The 25,747-nt window shown below is 48.1% G+C and overlaps 1 protein-coding gene across 1 annotated transcript in view; it reads right to left on the bottom strand.

Annotated features, from left to right (window-relative positions):
* LOC149276799 (obscurin-like) overlaps positions 1 to 25,747 on the bottom strand; it is a 163,136-nt gene that overhangs the window by 48,214 nt on the left and 89,175 nt on the right. Inside the window, 11 exon segments of the mRNA XM_089503251.1 lie at positions 37 to 195; positions 495 to 659; positions 3,605 to 3,721; positions 4,766 to 4,925; positions 5,966 to 6,139; positions 7,208 to 7,290; positions 7,760 to 7,960; positions 9,016 to 9,164; positions 11,882 to 12,001; positions 12,607 to 12,617; positions 22,167 to 22,211. Coding sequence (XP_089359377.1) covers positions 37 to 195; positions 495 to 659; positions 3,605 to 3,721; positions 4,766 to 4,925; positions 5,966 to 6,139; positions 7,208 to 7,290; positions 7,760 to 7,960; positions 9,016 to 9,164; positions 11,882 to 12,001; positions 12,607 to 12,617; positions 22,167 to 22,211 — 1,384 coding nt within the window.

Below are 25,747 nucleotides of genomic sequence, written 5' to 3'. Positions count from 1 at the left end.
GTGACCCCTGCATGACCATTTCAGATATCCACGTACCTTCATCATGTTCTTGAAAACGTAGCTATAGGTGTCCGTCCGCGTGTCCCGCTTGGGTTTACAGATGACAACGTAGTTCTTAAAGAGGAATACGTGGCGATTGTGACCTTTCCAGGCCATTCGTGCTCCAGGAGCTCCTTCCCACACAATGAAATGTCCCTGTGAAGAGACAAAGGACTGTCAGCTCTTCAGGACAGGGACCCTCCTATCCGAACGTCTGTAGTACAGCCACTCCTATTAGTGCTTCATTCATAAAATATATATATCCCTATAGACCAGAACCTGGCGGATTGGTTACCTGGCGGATTGGTTGCCTGGCGGATTAGTTGCCGGGCGGATTGGTTGCCGGGCGGATTGGTTGCCGGGCGGATTGGTTACCTGGCGGATTGGTTGCCGAGTGGATTGGTTACCTGGCAGATTGGTTGCCGGGCGGATTGGTTACCTGGCAGATTGGTTACCTGACGAATTGGTTCTCCTAACGCCTCCAGGGTTCCGGGATAATTCTCAATCATGGACACATGAAGGAAGTTTTCTGACCGGCGAGTGAGCGCTGAAACAATGGCATAGGCTTGTTCAAGCAGAGCGCAGTTCTTTCCATTTCTCGCCTTGTTGCGGATCAGTTCCTAACGGGGAAGAATATTTCAAAACAGTATTATTAATAATAATATTAATTAAAAAGCTAATTTCAGTGAAAGAAAACACCAATTCCTCAATTCTAGTAAACATCTCATATTTACCATTTCAATGAAAACATAGAAACATAAAAGTATCACAGCAGATACAAACCATTCGGCTGGGAGGCTGTTCCATTTATCCACTACCTGCTCAGTAAAACTGCCTTCCATTCCATCTCAGTCTCTGACCCTCTAGAGCAATGTTCCATCTAATTTTTCTTAGTTGGCGTGCGCAGAAAAATTTCTCTTGTGCAAAAATTTTCACAGAGCAAAAATTTTGTGCGCACAATATCCGCGCAGCATAAAGTTTCAAAAAAATGATTATTTTTTTCTTTTTTGGGGAAAAACTGTTGTGCGCACAATTTTTGGACGTGTGCGCTCTCTAAAAAAGCTATGAGCGCACGCACAAGCCCATAGCTTAGAGGGAACACTGCTCTAGAGAGATTCTGGTCTCTTGTTGTAACTTTTCTTCCCTCCTGTCCTTTGTTAAATCCCTTTTATGTATTTAAATGTTTCTCTCCCATCCTCTCTCTCTCTCTCTTCTCTCCCATCCCCTCTCTCTCTCTCTTCTCTTCTCTCCCATCCCCTCTCTCTCTCTTCTCTCCCATCCCCTCTCTCTCTCTTCTCTCCCATCCCCTCTCTCTCTCTCTCTCTCTCTCTCTTCTCTCCCATCCCCTCTCTCTCTCTCTCTCTCTCTCTCTCCCATCCCCTCTCTCTCTCTCACTTCTCTCCCATCCCCTCTCTCTCTCTCTCCCATCCCCTCTCTCTCTCTTCTCTCCCATCCCCTCTCTCTCTCTTCTCTCCCATCCCCTCTCTCTCTCTTCTCTCCCATCCCCTCTCTCTCTCTTCTCTCCCATCCCCTCTCTCTCTCTTCTCTCCCATCCCCTCTCTCCCATCCCCTCTCTCTCTCTTCTCTCCCATCCCCTCTCTCTCTTCTCTCCCATCCCCTCTCTCTCTTCTCTCCCATCCCCTCTCTCTCTTCTCTCCCATCCCCTCTCTCTCTCTTCTCTCCCATCCCCTCTCTCTCTTCTCTCCCATCCCCTCTCTCTCTTCTCTCCCATCCCCTCTCTCTCTTCTCTCCCATCCCCTCTCTCTCTCTCTTCTCTCGCATCCCTCCTCTCTCTCTCTCTCTTCTCTCCCATCCCCTCTCTCTCTCTTCTCTCGCATCCCCTCTCTCTCTCTTCTCTCGCATCCCCTCTCTCTCTCTCTCTCTCTTCTCTCCCATCCCCTCTCTCTCTTCTCTCCCATCCCCTCTCTCTCTTCTCTCCCATCCCCTCTCTCTCTCTTCTCTCCCATCCCCTCTCTCTCTCTCTCTCTCTCACTTCTCTCCCATCCCCTCTCTCTCTCTCTTCTCTTCTCTCCCATCCCCTCTCTCTCTCTTCTCTCCCATCCCCTCTCTCTCTCTTCTCTCCCATCCCCTCTCTCTCTCTCTCTCTCTCTTCTCTCCCATCCCCTCTCTCTCTCTCTCTCTCTCCCATCCCCTCTCTCTCTCTCACTTCTCTCCCATCCCCTCTCTCTCTCTCTTCTCTTCTCTCCCATCCCCTCTCTCTCTCTTCTCTCGCATCCCCTCTCTCTCTCTCTCTCTTCTCTCCCATCCCCTCTCTCTCTTCTCTCCCATCCCCTCTCTCTCTTCTCTCCCATCCCCTCTCTCTCTCTCTCTCTCTCTCTCTCACTTCTCTCCCATCCCCTCTCTCTCTCTCTTCTCTCGCATCCCCTCTCTCTCTCTCTCTTCTCTCCCATCCCCTCTCTCTCTCTCTCTCTCTCTTCTCTCCCATCCCCTCTCTCTCTCTTCTCTCGCATCCCCTCTCTCTCTCTTCTCTCCCATCCCCTCTCTCTTCTCTCCCATCCCCTCTCTCTCTCTTCTCTCCCATCCCCTCTCTCTCTCTTCTCTCCCATCCCCTCTCTCTCTCTCTCTTCTCTCCCATCCCCTCTCTCTCTCTCTTCTCTCCCATCCCCTCTCTCTCTCTTTTCTCTCCCATCCCCTCTCTCTCTCTTCTCTCCCATCCCCTCTCTCTCTCTCTTCTCTCCCATCCCCTCTCTCTCTCTCTTCTCTCCCATCCCCTCTCTCTCTCTCTTCTCTCCCATCCCCTCTCTCTCTCTCTCTCTCTTCTCTCCCATCCCCTCTCTCTCTCTTCTCTCCCATCCCCTCTCTCTCTCTTCTCTCCCATCCCCTCTCTCTCTCTCTTCTCTCCCATTCCCTCTCTCTCTTCTCTCCCATCCCCTCTCTCTCTCTTCTCTCCCATCCCCTCTCTCTCTTCTCTCCCATCCCCTCTCTCTCTTCTCTCCCATCCCCTCTCTCTCTTCTCTCCCATCCCCTCTCTCTCTTTTCTCTCTTCTCCAAGCCGGACATGTTGAGATCCCTTTAGTCTTTCCTGATCATTCCCGGTTTTACTCGCCTCCTCTGAACTCTCTCCAGAATATCTTTCTAGAGATGAGGGTCTCCAGAACATTTTTATATTTTAAATATATATATTTTAAAATCAGTCACATTATCCAAACGATAGTTTCCTATTTCCACGGCGACTATGCCTAGTTGGGCGGCTCGTGGTTTTCAGCAAATTCTGTAATTTTCAGGATCTGTTAAATATTTTCCAAAGAACCCACTTTATGGACTAAACTGGCGCTTAAATTCATTAATGAATATCCTGAGATATAAAATGATCATCTCGGGCTATTCTTGGCCAAACTTTGCCCTCAATGAACAGAACCCAATGAGCTTTGTGTCCTTCTGCTGGATTATCACTACCGGGGCATCAAAAGCCTCCCTAGAAAACCCAAACTACGAAATTAGGGCTAAAAAGTAAAATTATATTTAACTACAGAAGATCGTCAACAAAATCTGTGCGTTTCTGATATTATCTGAATGAAGTTTCCCTTCTCCGCCAGGAGCTCACCTTGAGGATGACTTGGTATCTCTGGATCCGGTTGATGGGTCTCTCCAGGTAGTGTTGTAGAGGGGGAGGCGGAGGTTTGGAGGGGTCAGCGAGCGCGTACGTGTCCTCTGTGTATTTCTTCATTACATCATAAGCGGGAAATAATAATATCATTAATATACAAAAGCTGCTGATGATGATGATCATTAATTCTAAGCTGCAGCCATGCGACCAACACAGAAGCTGAACTATTTTATTGCCATAGCAGCAGAAAAACATCTCAACCATTTCTATGTTTACAAATGGAGAGGCTGGACTATTTTGTTGCCATAGCAGCAGAAAAAAATCTGCTACCTTTCTATGTTCACGCTTTTCGATGACGGAGTTTCTTTACTTCAGATGCTAAATAACAGTCAGTCATTGTAACGCGCCGGTTGCCGGTTGGCACTCAAGGAGTTATATTTCTGTCTGACCCCCCCCCCCCGGCATGGGTTTATGAATATTAACAGCGGCAGTTATCCCCGTCTCGTATTTAATATGCACAGCTGGAACGAATTGCAGAATCCTTAATATCTTTGGCGACGACCTGTTCCGAAAATCCTCGCCTCGCTGTAAAATGAGGGCTTCTCGTGGATTAGCATTCCGGCTAAATGATTAATTATTCATCCTTAATACTCCGGCTATTTTTAAGCCGCGGAAATTGACTGGCGACGAGGTCTCGGCTGTAACGCGGCCTCTCTTCTCATTACATAACACCATAAAAAACTGCGTTCAAATACGGAGCCTCCCGACAGAAAGCGTGAAAAGCGTCTTAACGCCGCCGAATAAATAAACCTCTGCGTTCTCCGGGTAACTGAGAGGTTTCTCAAACTGGGCTGCAACTTAAACATGCATGGCTGTCCCTCACTGTATTAGCCTCTACCGCGTCTGCTGGGAGGCTCTTCCACTTATCTACCACCCTCTCAGTAAAACTTCCTTCCATTCCATCTCAGCCTCTGAACCTCTAGTGTTAGATTTGGGTCTCTTTTCTCCTCCTGTCCTTTATTAACCCCTTTATGTATTTAAAAACGTATTATATTAAGATTTGAGGTCTAGCCTCTTCTAGTCATTCCTGCCCTAAATCCACACGATCCCAGCGAGGAACCCGTCCGCTCGGACAGTGGCTCGACGACCTTCCCTCACCTTGTAGAACTCCTGGACGGCGTTTCCGACCACGACCGATTCGGCCTGAACGCGTCCCACCAGGTACATAATATATTTGTTGAATTCTTCCTCGTTCTTTATGAAGCACATGGCCACGTCGTCATCCGTGTCACATTTCTTAAGTTCAGGAAAGAAATTGCTGTAGAAAGAAAAGTAACACAGAAAGGTTTGGAGAAGTTCCTAAAAGCTTGGGGTCATTGGGCAAAGCCCAGCAGCCAGGTGGCTACATAACAATATATTTTGGATGGATTAACGATCAACTTGACTTGGATAAATATCTGTCTGGCTAATGAATTCTATGACTAGATGAATATGAAGATTAAACATTGTTTCAAAGATTAATAAATGTAAAAACACAAGGGGTTAAATGACAAAGGTCAGGTCTTCTACGCGAGGGTGACCATGTCATGATGTTGCTAATTTGTATATAGGGGGAAGCGGGCGCCCTAGCCCTTAGGCAGTGAGGGCAAGGCTGCTTGCACATACGTGAGCAGCTAGAGAGAAAGCTGTATGTGTAAGTGTGTGAGCATGGTTGTTTATGTGTAAGTGTGAGTGAGCATGAATGCGTATGTGTTTTTGTCTACATGGTGGTCTATGTTTAAGTGTTTGTATGTAAGTATGCATGTTTATGTGTGAGCATGGGTGTATAAATGCTTGTGTGTGAGCATGGATGTGTAAAATTTTAGTGTGAGCATCGACGTATATATGTAAGTGTGTGTGAGCATGAATGTATTCATGTAAGTTTGTGAGGAGTATTTGTTAACATGAGTGTGTAAGTACGTGTTAGCATGAGGGTGTAGGTTTGTGTTAGTATGTTAGTCTATGTGAGTTACTCGAGGAATTTAAAAATGTTCTTAGGATATTAGGTTTGCTGATGACATCATAACCCCCAGTAACATCATCATTTCATTATAACTTTTGATGTTAATGTTTGGGGGGGTTCTGCTGATTGAGATTTTGAACCTGGCATTCCCATGTTTAGAAATTTAAAAGCCATAGCCTTTTCCAGATTAAAAACACCAAAAAAATATTTATAGGATATACATTATTATTACATTTTCTGCTTTATTTTTATTTTTTGCAAACCTCCAAATCGTCAACATTTATATAAATAAAGCCATAGCAAGAAAATAATAGGTTCCATTTATTTGTTTTTTCCCCTTTCCCCCGGCAACGCACTTTGTATGGAAGCCACCAATGTCGCTGATGTTTCGGAAGATGGTGCTCTTCTGGTTGGCCACGGTCTCTGGAACGTCGGCGCATGTCTCGGTGTACTGCATGTGGTGCGTCTGGAGAAACTGAAGCTCTCGGACGTATTCTTTCTCCGTACTCAACAGCTCCTGGATGAGAGTGCTGTATGAGGGAGAGAGGGGGAGGGAGAGAGAGAGAGAGAGAGCGAGAAAGAGCTCTTCATCCAACCTAGACCAACATCAGCAATTGTGGTAACATTGTAACAATCTAACAATCCGATGACCAGAACTCCAGAGTTCCCCATGTAGACCCAAGAATATAAATTCACATTGAAGCTTGGACCCCGACCTACAGACCCCTTAACATTGAGTCTGCCCTTATCTCCAAATCCTTCTTCTCTCTGTCCATGACTTGCGTCTCTCTTCATCCGTTATCACTTCTTCCCACTCGTGTCTCTAGGATGTCACCCGCGCTCCGTCTATGGAATTCCCTTCCTCGGTCTGTCAGACTCGTCCCTACTTATTCTGACTTTAAACATTCGTTACAAACCTATCCAGAGGAGCTTACAATCTATCCTTCTAACACCTCCAACCTGCATCCTGAAGAAACCATCCGTCCTCCGGCCCCCTACTTCTCCACACCCCCCCCCCCTCGCTAAAATCAAATGATCGTCACCCAGGCAGCCCCTCTCCTTCCGTCTCATTCCCCTTCCACCTTCTAATAGATTGTAAGCTTCTGTACAATTCATTTCTAGTATGTTAAGCAAATCGACTTTCTATTCTTTTCTTTGAAAGTTTATTAAGATGAAAACCTATTTTTTTACTGGACTTTTGAGTGCTTTTTTTTTTTTTACTTGAATATTTCTGGGAAGGATCTGGACGTTCATCTGTATTCGGTTATAAATGGGTTAAATTCGGCACCACATGGAACAGCAAACACAGTATCAGAAACTTAACACCTAACTGAGCAGACCGGCCCCATCCGGCCCCCATCTAGTCACCTCTCCTGCTGTAAAGACTGAAACCTTAATCAGTCGTTGGTCTTGCCTTAGATTCAGGAGCCGGATGTCTATCCCATGCATGTTTAATACCCTCACTGTATTACCCTCTACCACTTCTGCTGGGAGGCTGTTCCACTCATCTACCACCCTCTCAGTAAAGTAAAACTTCATTCCATTCCATCTCAGCCTCTGACGCTCTAGTTTTAGATCATGGCTCTCTTGATAATTACCTTAACTTCTTTTTATAATCCTCTTCAGAGACACTGTCTCCCGGGGACTCCACTGCGTCTCCTGATCCCCACTCTGGAGACAACTTGGAATAAAAAAAAAATCACTTTCAGTCACATTTGGGCAAAACATAGAAATATTAAGCAGGTCAAAAATCTGATAACAAGAACTGATACAACAATTATATTTTGATTTAAAACATGCTTATTAATATCAGTGGATGGCTTTAGTACAAGGAAGCAGCGGCGTCACCAGGGATGGTGTCACCCCCTGGACCTCCTCCAGAACCAGACCACAGACACGCAAGGTCACACTTACACAGTCACACAAACACACACAGTAACACACTCCCATACACATAGATACCTAATCACACACGCAAGCACAATTACATAGTCACATACAGACAGTCACACAAAAAAAATAACACCTCACCAGTGTTGGTGGTGTCTACACCCCACCGCACCGCATCCCACCGCACCGCAAGGAAAGGTTATCCGAGGACACGGATTGTTCCCAAAGTAAATAATAAATAAAAACAGAAATATTATTACCTTTAGACGCTTATCCAGATAGGCCGGAGACACCCAGCCTTGCCGGGACGCGCTGAATTTGGTGGGCTTCGTGCGGACGAGCCACTTGAGCGGGTGAGCGGAATCGAGGACCTCCACATACTGCCCCTCTTTCAAAGTTATCGACTCCTTGTCAGCTATGATGGGGTTATAATCAGCTGTCGCCATGAAGATATCAAATATCTGCACGACAAATAGTTATGATGTCATAAATCTGTTCACAGAGAGTAAATTAACAAGAATTAGCGAGGGGCCAATGGGCTCGTTCCTGAGTTTCTATTGGGCGAGTGAGGGGTTCCGCTCAGTCTCCGCTCCAAATCGAGAGGTCATCATTTCCAGCTCACGAGAACAATATCAGAGCTGAAAACATGCAGGTTTTATATCTATTTAATCAATAGCAGGCAGCTAAATATAAGCAAATAAAAGAAAATAAAAATGTTCATTTTTGTAACAATTTAATAGTTTAAAATATACATTATTTAGTTTGATGAGTTTCAGGATATTAGAGCAGCTATTAGAGCAGTAATATTTCGGTGTAAAAAAAATAACATTGGTAATTACACCCCCAGTGACTTCAATGGTCACCCCAGACTTAAATGTCCAAGGAGCATCATTTTATTTGTTACCCCCATCCTACGGTGAATGGGATAAAGGTGGGTGGGAGGCACAGCTGGGGGTCTGCGCTTCCCATAGGGTTTTTAGATTATTTAACCCCATTAGCAGGGAATGGGGGACGGGGGGTATAAAGAGACATATACCCCACATGGATTATTTCATTACCTCTACCATGCACAGGGTGGGAGAAGAGAGGGAGTAATCCGTGGTCCTGCTTTTGATTATTTTTATTTTAATGTAGCGGGGTGTGATTTTGTGAATGTCAGGAGAGGACATGCCAGTTCACATTGAACGTGCATGGCCTCGCCCGTAACTCGCAAAACTTAAAAGTCACTCGCAAGCCCTTGCAAACATCTCACAACTTTGTGAACCTACAAGTTGTTCTGTGAGTGTTAGCATGCAAGGGCATGTGACTGGAGTTGACTCGACCAACCACTTGACATCTTAGTGGATAAAGCCAATTGGGGATCTGAGGATCTCCTTGGGCTTCAGAATAGGAGTTTGCTGCTCCATTCTGGCTTTCAGTGAAGTCCACCAAAGCATCTATTTTCTTAACCCCCCATATTTTAATACTAATGTATGCAATTTGATCAAATGACCTTTATATTAGGTTATTTTCTTACCTCCCCTCTGGAGTCCCCGTCCTCTGACTCTGAGGACGACTCAATAGCAATGGAGGAAGGTCTGGAGCGGCCGTGGCGAGGAGATGCTGAAGGAGTTTTGGATTCGTCGTCGCTGTCCATGCCTTGCATGCCTGGGACCCGCAGAGAGGCTGCACACGGAGATTAATGCGACACAGAATTACCACCTGCTTCTCGATTTTCATTTATTTTTGCTAATTACCTCATCATTTCTTAGTAATTAGACATAATTATGAAAATTGATCAATTTTATACCTGAACAATTGCAAATGAAAAATACTATAAAAAATATAGTTTCTACAGTGTCCAAAGGGCTCCTGGGTCTTTGGGGGTCTAAAGATTCTTGGTTCACGTATGGGCCCTTGAAGATGTCACTACCTGCATCTGCTGCTAATGACTGTTCTGTAACTACCGTATTTGCTCGATCTGAATATTAATTTAGGAAAAAAAGAAAAAGCCTGAATATAAGATGACCCTATAGGAAAAAAGTTTTATCAGTAAATGTTCTAAACAGTAAATTCATATAAACTATTTTTTTTTAATAAAAGCTATGATTGAGAAAAATATTTTGGTTTTATTTCCTTCTATTTTCCAACCTGCCCCCAGTTATGCACATCTGCCCCAGAAATGCCTTATACCCCCTATATGCCACTGTGCCCCATGATATGCCTTTTAACCCTCTAAATGCTACTTTGCCCCATGATATGCCTTTTAACCCTATATGCCACTGTGCCCCATGATATGCCTTTTGACCCCCTATGTGCCACTCTGCCTCCAGAAATGCCTTATACCCCTATATGCCACTCTGGCATTTAGAGGGTTAAAAGGCATATTATGGGGAAGAGTGGCATATAGGGAGGTTTAAGGTATTCAGGAGGCAGAGTGGCGTATAGAGGGTTAAAAAGGCATTTCTGGAGGCAGAGTGGCATTAAGGGGGTTAAAAGGCATTTCACAGAGCACTCTGCCTCCAGAAATGCCTTATGCCCCCCATTTAACACTCCCCCCCCCCCAAACTTACCGGTGCTTCCGACTTCCCTGTCATGTAGCCGGGGCAGCGTGTAGATCCCACGCACTTACGCTGCAGCCGGAAGGAGGCGTGGCTAGCAGCGGTGGGTTGTCTGCGTCCATCGCGCAGACCTTCCCCGACTGTCAGAGATCAGAACTCTGATCTCTGACAGCCGGGGAAGGTCTGCGTGATGGACGCAGACAACCCCCGCTGCTAGCCACGCCTCCTTCCGGCTGCAGCAGAAGTTGTCTACGCGAATCCCTTGCAGCTGTGGGGGATCTGGATCTTAGTCGTCTCATAGTCAGACCTATTTGAGGTCTGATTATAAGACGACCCTGATTATAAAACGAGGGGTATTTTTCAGAGCATTTGCTCTGAAAAAGCCTCGTCTTATAATCGAGCAAATACGGTATATGTATACCAGACTATATGCCTCTATGTGAGGCCCTCGTGGTCAACTACTAGCCTTCAAGGTCTGCTATTAGCCCTTGTTGTCTGTTACCTATGTCTGGGGTCTTTACAGACCCCTTTCTGGTGATAAGAGTCCGGTGGTCCTATTGTAAACTTTGGGTCCTGGGGGCTCCATTACAAGCATGGAGCTGTGCAGTGGGAGGAGCCTAGGGACAGACAGTGGGAGGAGCATTGGGGTAGGGTGGTTGGCGGAGCATGGAGCTGGATACCTCCAACAATCCTGCCCCATGCTCCTCCAGCACGCTGCCCTTTCTTTAGGTTTGTACCGGGCTCCAAGATGGCAGCCCTGATTACCAGACATATGGTTTGTTATTCATTTTACTGACTTATTTATGTGGAAACAGCTCTTTGTGCTTCATAATATAACCCAGTATGTCAATCTCACACATGTGCAGTGAAGCGTTCCCGGGAAATGACACCGCTAATCCCCCTGCTTTCCCTGCTTCCTTTCTCTCAGATCTTGGGATTTTTCAATTATTCGTACGGAAGCTTTAAAAAACATTATATTTGGAATCGGGAAGGCTTCGCGGTCTAAACGTGTTCACATAAACAGAGTTTGCCAGCAGATCAGCCCCATTCGGCTCATATTTAAATTCTGTCATGGGTGAGAGGGGTTAAACTAGAGTTTCTTTGGGTCAATCCTCAATCCCCACCAAGCTTTCCAAGCACACGTGGACCAATAAGATAAAGATAAAAACTGTTTCAAACATTCTAACCTTTTTTTATTTTATTTTTTTTAATTATTATTTCTAGCTGTACAAACGCATTCTGAGGATTCTAAACGTGTACGTTTTACAAACTCTGATTTGCATTGCATCTATATAAAAACATGTCAAGATTTAAGGACAGAACGATGCTTTTCTGCGTAAATCTAAATCATGAATATTAATACCGACCGCGGCTCTGTTCACACTGATTCATGCGACATAAAGTAACACCACGCACGGAATATTTAATGCGCGTCAATCCAAGGATGCCGTTCTTTGTGGGGAATTCCAGAATTTATGGAAACATATCGTGAAATAACCGTTTACCTTAAAAATCCGATGACTCAAATGAGATAACGTCAAGAACTTGTTACGTTGTTACCTTTACAAGTCGGACGCCTGACGGCAATAATTCTAATTACTCTAATTGCCAAGTTATTCATAGATTTGTTTAGAACATTTCACAATAGTCTACCGACAAACTCTAAAATCAAAGTAAAATGTTAAAAAGTCCATGGGTTGTCATGGTGATTGGGTCACTTTTAGCACCAGAACTGCTACTTAATGTGTAACAATGATGTAGAAGACGTCTTCACCTTAGTGCTCCAAAGCCAAGAAAGAGAATGTTGGATAAGAGCGATATTTTGCATATGTTTAGCTTTACCTTGGCTTATCTTGGCCGACACCATCTCTGTTATGTGTGTTGTCAGCTTCTGGAAGAATTCTTCTGTCCCGACGTCTGTCAGAGAAATGTGGGGTTTGGCTCCCGGCCCACTGCTGGGTTCTCCACCTTCTCCTGGGAGAGGAACGCAAAAGACAGATCTCACATTCTGAAGCCTACGTGGGGTTCAAACTCATAAACCACATCCAATGCCCCATGATGTCTCTCATGCCTACAAACTTCTGAGTTTAGACCATCAGTTCCTCCCAGGTTAGGATGTCAACGATAGACATCTGTTCGGGACCAGCTTCTTCCTATCATGCTTTATTTTTGGTGGAACATCAGCAAGACCCAAGTGCTGCATTAACATAAAGGACTAAACCCATGGATGAGAGTCTATTGGCCCAGAAGGTTTGTCCCCCCCCAGTAGCAGACCTTAAGTTTTGAACTCCAAAAAATATGAGAATTCCTAGGTTTTTTTTAACTAGTTTATTATTTATAATTTTCAGATTCGTCATACATACCTTCTGCTTCAGGAGGTTGGACTGAAATGCCAATTACACTACAAAAAAAGGGGAAAAATATATAATAATTAGTGGAAGTTTCCACACTTTTCGGTTAGCGTGTAATTGCTTAACTAGACGCAATAACAGTACGAGTCGGAATCAATTAAACACACAGAAAATCAGCTTAGACTATGAAATTAGACTCCAGTTATATCTTCTTACCCTCCATCCTTCTCCTTTCCGCCAAATCTGTTCAGAAAAAAGGCAACATTTTTCATTTCTTTCTTTTTAAACAATAATTTATATACCCCCCCCATTATGCCCCCTTATGCTGTATGCAGGAGCCACCATCTTGCTGCCCCATCATGTGGTTTAAGTTGCGTCCTCGCTCTAAGATATTTGTGATAATAGCGTTACAGAAGAACCTGCGCGGCTGTAATAATTTCTAGCGCTAGAGGCTCATGTGCCGTCTGCTAAACAACGCAGGGAGAGAAGACTCAATATAACTTCATCTCCCACTCACTATCCCTCCATCTCCCACTATCTCCCCATCCCACACTTAATATCATTTCATCTCCCACTCACTATCCCTCCATCTCCCACTCACTATCCCTTCATCTTCCACTCAATATCATTTCATCTCCCACTCAATATCATTTCATCTTCCACTCAATATCATTTCATCTCCCACTCACTATCCCTCCATCTCCCACTATCTTCCACTCAATATGATTTCATCTCCCACTCACTATCCCTCCATCTCCCACTATCTTCCACTTTCACACTCAATATCATTTCATCTCCCACTCACCATCCCTCCATCTCCCACTATCTTCCCATCTCACACTCAATATCATTTCATCTCCCACTCACTATCCCTCCATCTCCCACTATCTTCCCATCCCACACTCAATATCATTTCATCACCCACTCACTAACCCTTCATCCCCCATTATGTCCCTATCTCACGCCTACTATCCCTTTCATCTCACCCTAACTATCCTTCTATCTCCCGCTCACTATCCCTCCATTTCATTCTCACTATCCCTTTCTTACTATCCCTTTCTTCTTATCCTCCCTTTCCCTTCATCTCATGCTCAGTATCCTTCCATCTCACACTCACTATCCCTCCATCTCACACTCACTATCCCCCCATCTCACACTCACTATCCCCTCATCACACACTTCAATCTCTTTCAGCTACACACATGTCTATAAATGCATGTAAACAATATATATTTAGGGGGGGCGTGTCCTGCCGCTCTGCGAGATGGCTGCTTGAGCCACGAGCTCCGTTGACCCACTGCCTTTTCTGCCCGCGAATCGGTCTTCATCCTCACGATGGGCAAGCACTCGCGCCCCTCAAGTACCCCTAAAGCCTCCCAGACCAAGGAGCGGACCGCTCCCGCCTCGGTGAAGGCTTTTTTTCATAATATTCATGAAGCGCACTCCCGCGACTCCATGTTGCGGCCTTCGCCGCCGGACAGTCCACGCAGCGCAATTTCGGAGGACCAGTTGGAAGATAATCTTCCTGCCTCGCACCCGCGCTCCCGTCAACTTGATGCCTCTACGCGGCAACCCTCTCTTCACGACCTGCCGACGAAGGCGGATCTTGTTGCCATCATCACCGAGACGCATGCTCCTCTCCGGGCTGACCTTCTGGAGATAAAACGCGATCTACAACAGATCGGTGAGCGTGTGGCAACGCTAGAGCAAGACAATACCAGTACCCGCACTACAGTGGATGCTCTTTCGGATCAACTCAAGTTACAGGCTACTGCTATTTCCTCTCTGCTATCAAAGGTAGAAGATTTAGATAACCGTGGCAGACGCTCTAATTTAAGGGTTCGGGGCCTACCTGAGTCTGTTCCTCCTGCGGATCTGGTGACTGTCATTCGCTCCATCTTTAACAACCTGCTCTCCAGACCGGATGATGCGGAACTTCAATTTGACCGAATTCATCGTGCTCTTCGGCCCAGATTGCCTGACACTCAGCCGCCGCGTGACATTGTCTGTTGCCTCCGGGACTACACCGTGAAGGAGGCCATTTTGGTGGCCTCCCGCAAGGTAAGTGCGCTGGACTGGGAAGGCCACGCGATACAACTCTTCCCTGATCTGTCCCCGGTCACTTTGCAGTGCAGGAGGGTGCTGCGGCCTGTCACCACAGCTTTGAGAGAGGCTATGATTCCCTACCAGTGGGGGTTCCCTTTCTCCCTTATCATACGGAAAGGCTCTGATCGGCACATCATCCGACATGTTTCTGACGTCCCTGTGGTGTTGGATCTTTTGGGACTTCCCAACATCGAGGTCCCGGATTGGGAATACTCCTGCGCTGTACCGGCGAAATTGTCGCTTCCAGACCTGGCATGGTCCTCCAGACCGCAGCGTAAACGTCGCCCTAAGGGTCCTGTGCAGCCCGACACTTGAAGACATAGGGTGCGCGCCACCACTTTATCTACAAGCAACACGGACTTTATCTACTGCTCTGACTTCTGGATAAACTTTTTTGTATGCTTTCATGCATATTACATGTATCCCTGCATGCAGTCCCAACACGTTATACTTACTTTATGTACAAGGCGCACGCTCTGTTACCTGTGATGCTTCCTTTGTGTGCTAGCTACTCTGCTGGCGGTCAGCTCTATCAGTTTTTATTTGTTCTACTTTATCTCATTGGCCTGTAAACTATGTCACCTTACGCCTTACACCTTACACATTACACATTCTTGGCATTATGGATCTGCCTGTTTTTGGCGGTTTCGCCTCACAATACACCATGTTGCTCATGTATGTGGGTTTGGGCCCCGTCGTCTTTGTGCCGTGGTTGTTACTTACCGATTTGCTATGTTTTTTGTTTTTTATACTTCTTGGGAGGTTCTTTATCCCGGGAAGTTACGTTTTACTTTTGGCAGTGGGTCTCAAGCCCGTGTTGGTCTCTGTGGTATGTACGCTTTGTGCAATATACGTACTTGTCATTCTTACTGCATGTTTCTACGTGCAAGCCCTCTGAGCCGGCCAGCCAGACCCTTAGTGGTCCTGGTACTTGGCTTGTCCCGTTCCTCGGGTTCGATGGCTCTCCTGTTTCGACCTCAGTTACTCCCTTGGTCGAGCCTTGACTGGTTCCTTGGGGGCACATTTGTTTTATTCTGTTTGTATTGTTTTTCATATGTTTGTTTTTGTTGTTTTGACGCGTGCCACTTACCCGCCGTCTCCTTGCTCTCTCCAGGTGTTCTCCATGCGCCCTAACGCCATACAATTGACCACTCTCAATGTCCGGGGGCTTAACAAGCCGGAGCAACGCTCTAAGTTGTTCCATTTCCTACATACTACCAAGACTAAGATAGCTTTCCTACAGGAAACGCACTTCAAAACGGGTAGTGAACCGAGATTTTTCTCTAAACATTTTCCCAATATTTTCCTCTCTAGCTCTCATGAATCCAAATCGAAAGGTGTCGCAATTCTTTTGCATAAGTCTCTCCCCTTTCAACACCTGGACACCTGGAGGGATGAGGAGGGGAGGTGCGTTTTTGTTAAGGGAAATGTTGCTACGTATAAATTTACACTGGCTTGTGTATACGCTCCCAACCGTAATCAGACCAGTTTCCTTATTTCCGCTTTGCACAGATTGGCTGATTTTCAGGAAGGGATTACTGTCCTAGGGGGGGATTTTAATATGGTTTTGGACCCTAGGATTGATAGTTCCTCAGGTACATCGCATATCCCTTACTCCCGCATCGCCAGGGTTAAGTGTCACTGTTTCGCTGGACTATTAAGGAAGGTCGTCCCCGCAGAAGTTCTTCCGCCCAAACTACCGCTACTGAGAGGGGAATTCCCAGCAGCAGCAGTCCAGGACTTAGATGATCCCAACAGTGGACAACCTCCCACCAGCTGGAGATAGACTCTGAGCGGCAGCAGCCGCGGCAAGGCACAGCACGAGACAGGAGCACAAAGCAGGATAGTCGGACGAGCCAGGGGTCTGATACACGGAGCGGGTAGTCGGACGAGCCAGGGGTCTGATACACGGAGCGGGTAGTCGGACGAGCCAGGGGTCTGATACACGGAGCAGGTAGTCGGACGAGCCAGGGGTCAAAACCAGAGATAACAAGCAAAGGTACCGAATCGTGGAGCAAGGGAGAGTCAGGCAAGCCGAAGGTCAAAAACAGGAAACAAGATGCACGAGCTAGATACACGAACTGAAGACCACAACAGGGTGCTTGTGAAAGGCACAGCCGGCTTTTAAAACTGGCGCCATTCCACAAGCCCCTCCCAGACCAGGACCAAAACCATGCCCCCCAGCCGTCCATCAATCCTCCTGCAACGTGCAGCGTGCCCGGGAGGCGGACCGACGACCGGAGGGCGGGTAAGTATACTGGCTCCGGGAACTACTGTTCCCGGGGCCGAAGCCTCCCCGTGTCCTACTACCTCGGGCGGAGGGTCGTCCGCTGTCCGGGAGGATGTTTTCCCGGGACCCGCGGACAACCCTTCGCCCGCTACTAGTGCCGCGGGCGGAGGACCGACCGCCGTCCCGAACGGCCGGCGTACGGGACCCGCGGCCAGACCTCCTCCCGGCGGCGTCCGGAGCCGTCACGGAGACACTCCCGGCTGCGTCCGGAGCCGGGACGGAGACACTCCCGGCTGCGTCCGGAGCCGGGACGGAGACACTCCCGGCTGCGTCCGGAGCCGGGACAGTGACATTACCCCCCCTGTGAGGGCCGGCCATAGGCCGACACATACTAGGTTTATGCGGAAATTTCCTATGAAAAGACCGGAGCAAAGCAGGAGCGTGTAGGTCCCGAGCAGGAACCCAAGATCTCTCTTCAGGACCATACCCCTTCCAGTGGACCAGGTAAGAGACGGAGTTCCTAATTTTTCTTGAATCTAAAATAGACTGCACCTCATATTCCACCTGGGAATCAATGACAACAGGACGAGGACGGCGAGTCAATCGGGTAAAGCGGTTACAGGTGAGGGGTTTGAGCAGAGAAACATGAAAAACCCTGGGTATCCTAAGGGAGGGGGGAAGAATTAATTCATAAGCGACCGGGTTGACCTTACGACGAATTCGAAACGGGCCGATATAACGGGGGGCAAATTTCATAGACGGAACTTTAAGTCTAAGGTTCTTAGTGGAGAGCCATACCCTATCCCCATTCATGAAGGAGGGACCCAAACGGCGACGCCGATCCGCATAACGCTTATACTTGTGAGCAGCATTAACCAGAGAACGGCGCACTTCGTCCCAAACTAACGGTAATTGTTTTACATATAGGTCTACTGCCGGAACTTGAGAAGGAGCGAAAGAAGAAGGCAAAGAAGAAGGGTGAAAACCATAGTTACAAAAGAAAGGACTAATCTTGGAGGACTCGTGAACAGTATTATTCCTAGCGAATTCAGCCCAAGGTAGAAGTAAAGCCCAATCATCCTGGTGTTCATTAATAAAAAGACGTAAAAATTGCTCAAGCGACTGGTTGGTTCTTTCCGTGATACCGTTAGTTTGGGGGTGGTAGGCAGAAGAAAAGGCTAGGGAAACACCCAGAGAGGCACAGAAGGTCCTCCAAAACAGAGCTGTGAATTGCACCCCCCGATCAGACACAACCTGGAGCGGGAGACCGTGCAGACGAACGACATGGTTGATAAACACAGGAACTAACTCCGGGGCCGAGGGTAATTTGGGGAGGGGAACAAAATGAGCCATTTTAGAAAATCGGTCGACTACTACCCAAACGACGGTGAAGCCCTGGGAAGGGGGAAGATCCACAACAAAATCCATGGCTAAATGTGACCACGGGCGGGAGGGTACGGGCAAGGGTTGAAGTAACCCCGAGGGTTTGACATGAGAGTTTTTAGCAGTAGCACAAAATGCGGCGACAAAATCAAAGCAGTCAATATGCATAGTAGGCCACCAGAACTGTCTACGAATGAACCGAAAGGTTCGCTGGGCATTAGGGTGACCTGAGGTTAAGGACGCATGACCCCAGGACATAACGCGTTCCCTCTCCCGCTCCGGCACAAACAGGGTGTCCATGGGCCATTTACTGTGGACAGGAGCTTTAGATTGAGCTGAGAGAATACAAGAGACCAAAGTAGAAAATAGATGAGTGGAGACGGAGGCAATAATCTGAGAAGGAGGGATAATAGGTTCAGGTTCAGACTTGGAGTCTTGGTCGGAGACAAACTGCCTGGATAACGCATCCGCTTTGACATTCCTTGATCCAGGCCGGTATGAAATGATAAACAAAAATCTGGAAAGGAATAATGACCACCTGGCCTGTCTAGGGTTCAGTCTTTTAGCGTGACTAAGGTATTCTAGGTTCTTGTGGTCGGTCAAAATTGTGATAGGGTTCCTTGCCCCTTCCAGAAGGTGTCTCCACTCCTGAAGAGCCATAACAATACCTAAAAGTTCACGGTTACCTACATCATAATTCATCTCAGCAGGAGAAAATTTTTTTGAGAAAAAGGCGCACGGATGAAGCCTGTCATTGAAGTCCTTCCTCTGAGAAAGGACTGCTCCAACTCCAACTTCGGAGGCATCAACCTCCACAATAAACGGTTTGGAGGCATCCGGATGACGCAAAATCGGGGCCGAAGCAAAGGCCTTCTTAAGGTGGATAAAGGCCAGGACAGCTTCCCTAGACCAATTCTTGCAGTCAGCACCTTTCTTGGTCATGTTGGTTAGAGGGACTACAATCTTGGAAAAGTTCTGAATGAATTTTCTGTAATAGTTTGCGAAACCTAAAAATCGTTGGAGGGGCCGTAAAGCCTGAGGTTGAGGCCAATCTGAAATCGCCGCGAGTTTAGTAGGATCCATTTCAAAGCCCGATGCGGAAATGATGAAACCCAGGAAGGAGACTCGGGGAACTTCGAACAGGCACTTCTCGAGTTTGGCGTAGAGACGATGCTGGCGCAGGCGCTGCAGGACGATACGTACGTGAAGGCGATGAGACTGTATATCAGAGGAATGAATAAGGATATCATCTAAATAGACGATAACAAACTGAAGGGAGATATCGCGGAATATGTCATTAACAAACTCCTGGAACACAGCGGGAGCATTGCATAGTCCAAAGGGCATGACCGTATATTCATAGTGGCCCATACGTGTGTTAAAGGCCGTCTTCCATTCATCGCCTTTACGTATCCGAACTAAATTGTACGCTCCCCTGAGATCCAGTTTCGTGAAAACAGTGGAACCCCGCAATCGGTCAAACAATTCCGGAATAAGGGGCAACGGGTACTTGTTCTTGACCGTGATACGATTCAAGCCCCGGTAGTCGATACAAGGTCTTAAGCCCCCATCCTTTTTCTCCACAAAGAAAAATCCGGCACCGGCAGGAGAGGTAGATTTTCTGATGAATCCTCTGTCTAAATTATCTTTAATATACTCTTCAAGCGCTTGAGACTCGGGTAATGACAACGGATAAATACGACCTCGCGGTGGGAGTGTCCCGGGCAAAAGTTCGATAGGACAATCGTAAGGTCTGTGGGGAGGTAAAACCTCCGCTTGCTTTTTATCGAACACGTCCTTGAATTCAGAATACACCAAGGGTATAGGCAAGGCAGAAACAGAACGAATGGGGGTGGTGGTGGAAAGACATCGCTGGGAACAGTCCGAACCCCAACCTAGGATATCCCCAGTGGACCACTTGATGGTCGGGTTATGGACGCGGAGCCAAGGAAGTCCTAGAACCATAGGGCAGGAGGGGGACGAAATGATATGGAAGGATATGGTTTCACGATGGAACAGGCCCACGGAGAAAAGCAACGGCGACGTCTGGTGTGTGATGAAGGAGGGTTGAAGGGGTCGTCCGTCAATGGCCGAGACGGCGATAGGAGGGTGTACTTCGACGAGAGGAATCTTCTGGAGGAGGGCAAAGGATTTATCAATGAATGAACCAGCAGCCCCAGAGTCAATCATGGCGGAGACTGAAACCTTTCTTCCATCCCATTCCAGCGAAGCAGGAACAAGTAAATTGTTACAAAACGTAGGAGCGGTACTAAGCTCACCCGGGCAAGGCTCCTTTACTTGGTCCGGGTGCGAGCGTTTCCCGGTTTACTGGGACAAGTGCGAACAAAATGGCCCTTGAGGCCACAGTAGAAACAAAGTCCCTCAGATCTACGGCGAGATCTTTCCATGGTGGATAGTCTGGTGGCTCCCAACTGCATGGGTTCTTCGGAGGATTCAGAAGACATAGAAGGATTCGTGGGAGAGATGGAGCGTGCTTGATGAGAAAAACTGAGTTCACGTTTCATGGCTTTTTGCGACAAACGTTCTCGGATCCGATTGTCCAGCTTGAGTGTCAAGGCGACGAAATCATCCAATTCAGCAGGATGATCCCGGGTGGAAAGTTAGTCTTTAAGCCGTTCCGATAAGCCATCGTAGAAGGCCGCGATGAGAGCTTCGTCGGACCAATTAACCTCAGCTGCAAGAGTCTTAAATTCAATAGCATATTCAGCGACCGAACGGGAGCCCTGGGTGGTATGAAGCAGAGACAAGGACGCAGAAGCAGCTTTGCCTGGGGTGTCGAAAGTCTTCCGGAAGGCCGAAATGAAGGCAGAGCAGTTATACACAAGAGGAGAGTCCCTCTCCCACAAGGGAGAAGCCCAGGCTAGTGCCTTGCCAGACAACAAGGAAATCAGGTATCCCACCTTGGCTCTTTCTGAAGGAAACAAGTGAGGAGTTAGTTCGAATTGAATGGAGCACTGGTTAAGGAAGCCCCGGCAGGCCTCCGGTTCCCCATGGTAGCGAGCGGGAGCAGGGAGTTTCACAGACGAGGGAACGGAGGAAGTCCCGGTGTTCGCAGCAGGAGGAGAAGTCGCGACTGGAGAGGAAGTGGAGGAAGCAGACGGAGAACCCCCAGAGCCAGGATCAGATCTGGCCACCAAAACTTGAATAGCCCGGGCCATTTGGTCTAAAGTGTCCTGTATGCTGGAGAAACGGACTTCATGGGAATCCAGCCGTTGTCCGTGGGTGGAGAGTACCTTGCCAAGCTCAGATGGATCCATGACCCTGTTGTAATGTCACTGTTTCGCTGGACTATTAAGGAAGGTCGTCCCCGCAGAAGTTCTTCCGCCCAAACTACCGCTACTGAGAGGGGAATTCCCAGCAGCAGCAGTCCAGGACTTAGATGATCCCAACAGTGGACAACCTCCCACCAGCTGGAGATAGACTCTGAGCGGCAGCAGCCGCGGCAAGGCACAGCACGAGACAGGAGCACAAAGCAGGATAGTCGGACGAGCCAGGGGTCTGATACACGGAGCGGGTAGTCGGACGAGCCAGGGGTCTGATACACGGAGCGGGTAGTCGGACGAGCCAGGGGTCTGATACACGGAGCAGGTAGTCGGACGAGCCAGGGGTCAAAACCAGAGATAACAAGCAAAGGTACCGAATCGTGGAGCAAGGGAGAGTCAGGCAAGCCGAAGGTCAAAAACAGGAAACAAGATGCACGAGCTAGATACACGAACTGAAGACCACAACAGGGTGCTTGTGAAAGGCACAGCCGGCTTTTAAAACTGGCGCCATTCCACAAGCCCCTCCCAGACCAGGACCAAAACCACGCCCCCCAGCCGTCCATCAATCCTCCTGCAACGTGCAGCGTGCCCGGGAGGCGGACCGACGACCGGAGGACGGGTAAGTATACTGGCTCCGGGAACTACTGTTCCCGGGGCCGAAGCCTCCCCGTGTCCTACTACCTCGGGCGGAGGGTCGTCCGCTGTCCGCGAGGATGTTTTCCCGGGACCCGCGGACAACCCTTCGCCCGCTACTAGTGCCGCGGGCGGAGGACCGACCGCCGTCCCGAACGGCCGGCGTACGGGACCCGCGGCCAGACCTCCTCCCGGCGGCGTCCGGAGCCGTGACGGAGACACTCCCGGCTGCGTCCGGAGCCGGGACGGAGACACTCCCGGCTGCGTCCGGAGCCGGGACGGAGACACTCCCGGCTGCGTCCGGAGCCGGGACAGTGACATTAAGCATCTACTTCACAGTTTACAATTGGCTGACGCGTGGAGAACACAACACCCATCCACCAGGGATTTTACATATTTTTCTCCTACACACACTAGATACACTAGAATTGATTCGCTTTTTCTCTCTCACTATTATCTGCCAATGCTCACCACTTCTAACATTGGAACTTCCATACTGGGTGACCATTCCCCTGTTCACATTGAATTGTCTCTTGCTGACCTCCCCCCTAAAGTTTGGGCTTGGAGGCTTAATGAATCCCTCCTTTCCACACCCGCTCACGTTCGGATTTTGAGTAAAGAGCTTACGCATTATTTTGCTGAGAATACCGCACCGCACCTCTCCTTTTCCACGATATGGGAAGCCCACAAAACAGTGATTAGGGGACACCTCATTAAAATGGGTGCTAACCTTAAAAAATTGGCTCTGGGCGAAATTTTGCACCTGACGTACCAAATAGCAGAGTTAGAAAGATCTCATAAGCTCACCCTTGCACTGCACGTTTTAACTCAGCTTACTGTCCTGAGGGACAGACTGGCCAACCTCACCAATACTCGTGCTAAAAGGCAATTCCTGTTGACCCGTAGTTGTTTTTATGAGTTTGGCGATAAAGCCGGTAAATTACTGGCTAGGGCCCTACGTGCTAAACGAGCGTCCACTTTTGTTCCTAAAATACGAGACCGGGATGGCAGGATCCACTTCTCTACGCCCAAGATAGCGGCTTGTTTTCAGGAGTACTACCATTCTCTGTATAATCTGCCATCTGCTTCAGGTCCTTTCCCCTCCTCCAACCCTACTTTACAATCTTACATGGATAAACATTTGGGAGTGCATCTGCGAGTGGCAGACTCTGCCCTTTTGGAGGCCCCTATTACGTTGGGGGAAGTGCGGGACGCAGTCACCTCTTTACCCAATGGAAAATGCCCTGGCCCTGATGGGCTCACGAAGTCCTACTATGTCAAATTCCTTAACATCTTGGGTCCCCACTTGGTTACGCTATTTAATGGACTCGCCAAGGGAGACCATTTAGACCCACACACTAACACGGCGCATATAGCCGTGATTCCTAAACCCGGAAAAGATGGAGAACAATGTGGTAGCTACCGCCCTATCTCGCTCTTAAATACTGATATTAAACTCCTGGCCAAGATCTTGGCCTTCCGCCTCAAGCCTTTTGTCCCATCTCTAGTGCACCTAGATCAGGTGGGCTTTGTCCCGGGGCGTGAGGCACGGGACAATACGATACGGGTGTTGAATGTGTTGTCACATGCACATCGGACCAACATGCCCATGGCCCTTGTCTCTACAGATGCGGAGAAGGCATTTGATAGGGTGGCCTGGCCTTATCTTTTTCAGGTGCTCCGGCACATGGGCCTGGGCCCAGTGTTTAGGGGCTGGATTGAGTCCTTATATCATAATCCCACTGCCAGAATTTCGGTAAATGGTTTTCTCTCTCAGCCAGTCACCTTGTCGAACGGCACCAGACAGGGATGCCCCTTATCCCCGCTTCTCTTTATTCTGGGTATGGAACCTTTAGCTAATGCTATTAGAAGCAACCCTTCTATTAAAGGCATATCCATTGCCAACAAAGAACATAAGCTCTCGTTATTTGCGGATGACATGTTGTGTCTTCTGTCTGACTCGTGTAACTCTCTGCCTCACGTACTTACTGAATTAGATACCTTTCAGAAATTTTCCAATTACAAGATCAATATGGATAAATCTGAAATCCTAGGGGTTAATGTATCTGCCCACGCTAAATTGGCCCTGTGCCGTCGCTTCCCCTTTCGGTGGTGCGACACTTTTATCAAATACCTTGGTTTAAAGATTCCGAGTGATCTTTCTTTGCTATATGATTTGAATTACTTACCTTTGCTCCATCAGGTCTCCGTGGACCTGAGTAAATGGGCGTTCCCGCATGTGTCCTGGTTTGGGAGGGTGTCAGTACTAAAAATGAATATTTTGCCCAGGTTTTTGTATGTGTTCCAAACCCTCCCCATTTTTCTCCCACGCTCTTATTTTCGGACTTGCCAGCGAGCTTTTATTAAGTATATTTGGGCCTCGGGCTCCTCCCGTTTAGCTTTTACCCATCTTACTCGTCCCAAGTTGAGTGGGGGTTTGGGGGTTCCAGACCTGGAGCTATACTATCATGCGGCTCATCTCCGCAGGGTGGTAGAATGGTCGGTGCTTGCGCCCAAGCAGTGGATTGCTCTTGAGAACGCTGCATTGCCGTCCCCTATCTCTACATATCCTTGGCTACCAGACCCGCGTGGGCGTGGTTCCCCTGTTCGGCACATTACTATTTCCCCTACAATTAGAATACTTAGGAAGTATATGGCTTTAAAGATCCTGACCTCCTCCCCCTCTCCACTGTACCCCCTGTCCGGAAACCCGGCGTTTCAACCGGGGTGTGGGTCTGGTGGGGTGTCCAGACTGTCTCCCTCACCATCTGGTATGTTACGCATCCACCATGTTGTTTCGGCTGATGGTGTTTTGCCCCTGCGACAGCTGTTACGCTCGTCCGCTATTCTACCCCGGGACTCTTTTCTTTACGCGCAGCTTGTTCATTTCGTGACTTCGCTTCCTCGTGACACAAATTATCGCAGATCCTTAACGGAGTTTGAGTCGCTATGCGCGTCAGATGGGGAACCAGCTCATTTAATGTCACTGTTATACTCCATCCTCCTGAAACCGAGGGCGGCGGCTAAACCCTACTTTATCGCTATGTGGGAGGCGGATCTCCCCAGCCTCTCCACCGCGGACGTTTGGGATCAAATCATTCACTTGGTCCATAAAGGGGCTATAGCTAGTAGGATACAGGAAGTTTCCTACAAACTTCTAGTCAGGTGGTACCGGGTTCCGCGTGACTTGCACCGCTTTCTACCACAGGCTCCTGACCTCTGCTGGAGGTGTCTGGCGGGACCTGGTACTTTCCTACACATCTGGTGGGAGTGCAGTCTCGTCAAGCCTTACTGGGCCATAATTGAGCGGGTTGTGCGGGAGATTGGGGACCCGGATTATATTTTAACGCCAGAGGCTGCTATACTACACCACACTGATCTCTCCCTAGCCCAATATAAGAACTCCGTAACGTTTCACATTTTGAGTGCTGCAAAGGCGGTCATCCCTCGCTTCTGGAGGCAACAATGCGTCCCTCCCATTCAGGCATGGCTTAATAGGATGCAATACATCTCCTATATGGAGGAATTGGTTTGGGCTTCTAGGGGCAGGTCTCCTCAGTTTGAGCGCAGATGGTTTTGGTGGAAACGATTGGTCACTTCTCCCGAGTTTTCTCGTATCTTGGGCCTCTCTACATGAGTGAAGGGGCCTCTCGTGCCAGGTGTGGATTGGGACTCCTTGTCTCGCCTTGATTATTAGCCCCACTCACACCATTCATTGATC

This window comes from Sceloporus occidentalis, unplaced genomic scaffold (assembly GCF_023333645.1).
Source record: "Sceloporus occidentalis isolate IW3139 unplaced genomic scaffold, rSceOcc1.0.p SCAF_224, whole genome shotgun sequence".
NCBI classification, from domain to species: Eukaryota; Metazoa; Chordata; class Lepidosauria; order Squamata; family Phrynosomatidae; genus Sceloporus; species Sceloporus occidentalis.
This window is presented reverse-complemented; position numbering and strand designations above follow the sequence as displayed.